At 36.3% G+C, this 5,886-nt stretch overlaps 1 protein-coding gene across 1 annotated transcript; it reads left to right on the forward strand.

The window, feature by feature from the left end:
- Window positions 1-819: 819 nt before the first annotated feature.
- Window positions 820-4,283, forward strand: LOC106768731 (protein KINESIN LIGHT CHAIN-RELATED 1). Its single transcript, XM_014654019.2, has 3 exons — window positions 820-1,698; window positions 2,119-3,027; window positions 3,784-4,283. The coding sequence occupies exons 1-3, from the start codon at window positions 1,064-1,066 to the stop codon at window positions 4,016-4,018; spliced, it is 1,779 nt and encodes a 592-aa protein (XP_014509505.1). The 5' UTR covers window positions 820-1,063; the 3' UTR covers window positions 4,019-4,283.
- Window positions 4,284-5,886: the final 1,603 nt, after the last annotated feature.

A 5,886-nucleotide genomic window follows, 5' to 3' on the forward strand; every position in this document is an offset into this window, starting at 1 on the left:
ATAGCATAACTTTCTTTCTAAAAAAAAGCTTAGAAAAAAAATATAAAGAGAAATAAATGAGCTATATTTATTTCGTAGGACTTCAATAATTAATTCAACCAAAACACCAAACTTTTCTTAAATTATTTTTTTACTTCTTATGGTAAATCAAATTATTTAATACTAAAAATAGCTAAAAAAAATTGAATTTTCATGTCCAATTTTATGGAATATATTCCCACTTTTATTTATTTTTCCTGATTTTTTTTTTCTCCTCACGGTTGTCTTTTACGACCAAATAAACCATTGAAACAATTGGAATGTGTATACAGTCATTGCACTTCTTCGATACTATTTTCTGAGATCATATTTAAAAAATGAGATAAACGAGAGGAAAGGAAAAGAAAGAAATGAAAATTTTCCGTTTGACTAATAAATGGAGGGAGAATAATAAAGTTTACGTGGGACCAAATATTAAATTCGAGTATAAAAAAATTTCCGTTGAACATAACATTTTTCTGTTTTTCTTAATTAAAAACTAATTTAATTTTAAAATGTAAAACAAAACTGTGCTTAACTTGGTAATTTGTTTTACATTATGAAAGAAGATTAGTTTAAACGCTTGATTTGTATAGTAAGAAGAAGTTGGTGTATGAGGAAACATAATATAACATGTGGTGCGGTGGCGAGAAATTAATTACTGTAATTAATATTAATAATAATTAATAATTAATGATGTGAGATGACGGGCGTTGGGTGAATCTAACGGAGATGAGTTGTTGAATTACCGTAGTGACCCCGAGAGAAAGATGGAGAAGAAGAAGAAGAAAGAAATGAAAGGGAAAAGAATGAAACCTCTATCACAGCTCATACACACTCACACATACAGACTTAATAAACTTTGAAAAAAGAAGAGATAGAAGAGACATCTGATCTGCACACCCAAAAAGAAACCTTCTTCTTCCAATTGTAGTTGAGAGTGGTGCTCAGTTCTTATCTTTCTTCCAATCAATACAAATTTCTCTTCGCAACACCCAAACACTCAATAATTCTCTCTCTCTCTCTGAATCCTAATTCGACCACCATGCCGGGTCTTGTTTCCGTAAAAACCCCACCCGAAGCTCAACCGCTCCGAATATCCGTACCCAACACTCCGACGCAGAGATCCGAAACGAACAACGTCAACAGCAAAACGCCTTCTCCACTTCCTAAAAAACCACCCTCGCCATCACCTTCTCGCTCCTCCAAGAAGAAAACTCCCGAAACTCCTCCCAATCCGGTTCTCTCCGATGCCTCTCTCGACAACCCCGATCTCGGCCCGTTCCTACTTAAACTGGCGCGGGATACCATCGCCTCCGGCGATGGGCCCGCCAAGGCTCTTGACTTCGCTGTGCGGGCCTCCAAGTCCTTCGAGCGTTGCGCCGTCGAAGGTGAGCCCAGCCTCGACCTCGCCATGAGCCTCCACGTCCTCGCTGCTATCTACTGCAGCCTCGCCCGCTTCGAGGAAGCCGTCCCCGTCCTCGAACGCGCCATACAGGTTCCTGACGTTGCGCGCGGAGCTGATCACGCCCTGGCCGCCTTCTCCGGCTACATGCAGCTTGGCGACACCTACTCCATGCTCGGCCAGGTCGACCGATCCATCTCCTGCTACGACCAGGGCCTCCAGATCCAGATCCAAGCCCTGGGCGAAACCGATCCTCGCGTCGGTGAAACTTGCCGGTACGGTATCGATCTATTGTTGTTTGATGCAAAACCTAGATGCAGCAATCAGAATTATTGGAGATTCGCCTCGTTTTTTTTTCTTAATAATAAAATATTTTGTTAACTGTCTATACGAATTAATGAGGAGAAACTATAATCATGATAGGGAAATATAATGGAAAATTGGCCAAATTATAATTCTAATTGAGGATAAAAACAAGAACGTCTATAAAATACGTCTAGGTTTTTTCTTAATTGTAGTTGCATGATTGTGTTTTTTAATGAGGATTTTTTATTTGTGTTTTTTGAACAACAAAGAGAGAAAAGTATGTGTGTAATTAATAATGTTACGGAGGGAGGTAGAGAGAAAAAAGTGGTGTGCTTAAATTGTTGTATGAATAGAACCACTCTTTTTTGAGTTGGTCTTGTGCGTGGTAGATACTTGGCGGAGGCGAATGTGCAAGCGATGCAGTTTGACAAAGCGGAGGAGCTGTGTAAGAAGACTTTGGAGATTCATCGCGTGCATAGTGAACCGGCTTCACTTGAGGAAGCTGCCGATAGGAGGCTTATGGCACTGATTTGCGAGGCGAAGGGAGATTATGAAGCGGCATTGGAGCATCTTGTGCTTGCTAGCATGGCTATGATTGCAAATGGTCAGGATAATGAGGTTGCGTCGATTGATGTTAGCATTGGGAACATTTATATGTCACTTTGTCGTTTTGATGAGGCGATTTTCTCGTATCAGAAGGCACTTACTGTGTTCAAGTCTGCCAAGGGTGAGAACCACCCTTCCGTTGCTTCTGTTTTTGTACGGCTGGCTGATTTGTACCACCGGACTGGGAAGCTTCGTGAGTCGAAATCGTACTGTGAGAATGCACTCAGGATTTACTCAAAGCCGGTGCCGGGTACCACTGCTGAGGAGATCTCTGGGGGCTTGACAGAGGTTTCAGCGGTTTTTGAATCTGTAGATGAGCCAGAGGAGGCGCTGAAGCTCTTAAGCCGGGCCATGAAGTTGTTGGAGGATAAGCCAGGGCAGCAGAGCACTATTGCAGGGATTGAGGCACGGATGGGAGTGATGTATTACATGATTGGCAGGTATGAAGACTCAAGGAACTCATTTGAGAGTGCTGTTGCTAAACTCAGGGCCAGTGGGGAGCGGAAGAGTGCCTTCTTTGGAGTTGTTCTGAACCAGATGGGGTTGGCGTGTGTTCAACTGTTCAAGATAGATGAGGCTGCTGAATTGTTTGAAGAAGCTAGGGGAATTCTTGAACAGGAGTGTGGCCCGTGTCACCAAGATACTCTTGGAGTGTACAGCAACCTTGCAGCTACATATGATGCTATGGGAAGGTAAAAATTCTTTTCTCATGCCCTTGATTACCTATGACTCATTTAGTAAATATTTTGCATTGTATCCTGAGTCCACGCATCGTATTTGTTCCCTTATGAAGCAGCTATAAAATAAAAGATACTACTTAAATATTGACAGTGACCAACTGGAACCTTAGTATAGTTATAACCGTGGTTATATGTCGGGCTGCTTGATTGAAGCTGTTTTGGCTAAGCTGTGTTTAATTCAACTTTACTATAATCCTCCACCCACGGATCATTTAAGGGGTCAAAGGGGGCAATGACTCCCCCAAACTTTTCTCTCTAAATTTTTAAGTAAATATATATACATTACACTATATTTTGGCTTCCGAAAATTCTATGTCAAGCTTTTGGCTAATTTTCAATCAAGCTTTACCACTCCCTAACCTTTGCTATGGGGATGGATCTAAACGCTTTTTAAAATATTTTGAAAAGCAAGGAGAAATGTTTTGGCTACACCAGAACATTAGCAGTGTTATTTCTTCATTCTTTTGGACATCCATTGACCATATAGCTTGTCTACCCAAATATATATTTTCTGGCTTTAGCCCAGCATGAGTTGCCCATTGGTCTGAAAGTTCTTTGTATGATTCCTAGTTGTATATATGTCTTATAGCCTGCTATTTCTTGTTCGGATGGAATGATATAAAATAATCAAATGCCTATTTATGTTGTACATGGCCGTAGCACTTGTGTATGTTTGAAGTAAGATTGTATTTTCATTGCATACTTCAGAGTGGGAGATGCGATTGAAATCTTAGAATATGTGCTTAAGTTGAGGGAGGAAAAGCTTGGAATAGCAAATCCTGATTTTGAAGATGAGAAGCGTCGTCTGGCTGAGCTTCTGAAAGAAGCAGGCAAGACACGGGACAGAAAAGCAAAATCTCTGGAAAACCTTATTGATCCTGGTTCAAAGAGGACAAAGAAGGAGGGAACAAAGAGGTGGCCTGGTTTGGGGTTTAGAATTTAACCATATTTTTACTCAAATATATATATATATTGAATGCACATGCACATTCTGTAACATAGGATATCTTGTATAGGGTTGAATTTGTAATTTGGGAGGGAGCTTCCTTGTTTCTTCATATTTGTTTATGCATTTGTTTCTTTGGTTAATTGCTTTATCAATTGTGTTGTGATCTTTTTAGTTGTACCACCAAAATCCATCCGTTTCCGGAAAATGTTGAAAGCAAATTTTTATTCGAGTGAATAAATTTTGATGCGATTGTGTTTTATTTATCTTTCGTACTTTTTTTACTTTTTTTGGTTCCCGTCGGTGCCTGATTTAATAGGCATGCGAATTTCTCGTGATCTCTTTATCATTATGAACTACTTCAACATGTGAAAAACCCACTTGAACGAACCGTGATTCCGATCTACTTTCTTCAGATTCTTTTTTCTTTCCTTCAGGTTGGATCTGTGGGGACCCTATCAACGGTATTAGTTTGCTGAGTCAAATTTTAATAAAATTGATTGCTGCAATCTGTTATTCGTTTTTTTTTTTTTAAATCAAGCTACTTTATCAATTTATTTTTATTCTATTTTTACTGTTACTACCTGGCCTGCATCAATCATATTAAAAGCTTTTCAAACAGTTTCTTATAATGTTGAAGCACCAAAATAATTCGAGATAAAAAGTTCAAAACCTTTACATTTCATGATGAATAATGCATACCAATATCAACATTAAAAGAAAGTCGATTTCAAATAAAATTATACTAGATACTCTAAAATTTCCCTAAAATCCTAAATTGCTGTATTGATGAAATTCATTGATTTTTATAAAAATAATTTAATATGCCCATTTGGAGTATATTTTGTAGGTTGATAGAGTAATCTTGTTTTAAGGAAATAATATCTTAAATTTAAGATAGAAAATGTGTTCTTACTAAAACAATGTATTAAGTTATCTTAAGAATAGCAGAAAGACAAGTGAGGTGAGATGTGAAGCAATTTTCACAAGACAAGATTTTTGCCTGAAAAGGGTTGGCATCATTATTGAAAGATAAGAGGTTTCCACCAATTCTTCATATTTCTTTTCTGGCTTCAGCAGCATTCACGATGTAACTAATATTTTATTGGGCCTCCTCACCCTATTGAAGTTGTTATACTTTTGTATTTGGACACCTCAAAATGCTTCTGGATGGATGACATTGATTAATTAAAAAGATCAATTAATGATCATACTTATATTGTAGTGAGAATATTACTAATTAATTAAGTTTAATTCTTAAATTAATTCCTATATTTAGATCTATACTATACAGGAATGATAAATAAACTCGTCTTTATGGGTATTGTTTAAATCTTTTTCCATTTTGACAAAATATTTCTGTATTGACTAGCTATGAATAAATATTCAGTGTTTTTAATTGGGTATGAAGATGGAGATTTACATTTTTGTTTTCTCTTTGTCCTCATCCTCATATCTGTTCTAATAATACACATCTTCACCATCATTTTTCTATCAATTTAAATTAATAAAACAATACATATATTATTCTTAATTTTTAATTTTATAATTTTCTTTTTCTTTTAACTATACACATTTTTTCCAATTTTCTAATTATTGGGCTTACCATCAAATCAATTCACATTTCCAATATATTTTTTTATCTTATTAGAACCTTCATACAATTATATTTAAATGATGTATGTAAATTAGATTTTTTTATGTTTCATATTTGAATATTTTTATTTATTGTTTATTTTTTTGCATGAGAATATTTAATTCTTAGTTTAAAGTGTTCAATAACATAAATCTTTCATTTATTAGGTAATATAAAAAAATTATCTTCCTTATTCTCTTATTCTTAATTTTGATTTTATTTGAAAAAC

The sequence above is a fragment of the Vigna radiata genome, chromosome 7, assembly GCF_000741045.1.
Source record: "Vigna radiata var. radiata cultivar VC1973A chromosome 7, Vradiata_ver6, whole genome shotgun sequence".
NCBI lineage: Eukaryota > Viridiplantae > Streptophyta > Magnoliopsida > Fabales > Fabaceae > Vigna > Vigna radiata.

What these genes read in the sequence shown, in the direction of transcription:
- LOC106768731 (XM_014654019.2), top strand. Translation starts at nt 1,064, where the DNA reads ATGCCGGGTCTTGTTTCCGTAAAAACCCCACCCGAAGCTCAACCGCTC. An exon ending in CGCGTCGGTGAAACTTGCCG is followed by an intron (nt 1,699 to 2,118) that starts GTACGGTATCGA and finishes TGTGCGTGGTAG; the next exon opens with ATACTTGGCGGAGGCGAATG. An exon ending in ACATATGATGCTATGGGAAG is followed by an intron (nt 3,028 to 3,783) that starts GTAAAAATTCTT and finishes TGCATACTTCAG; the next exon opens with AGTGGGAGATGCGATTGAAA.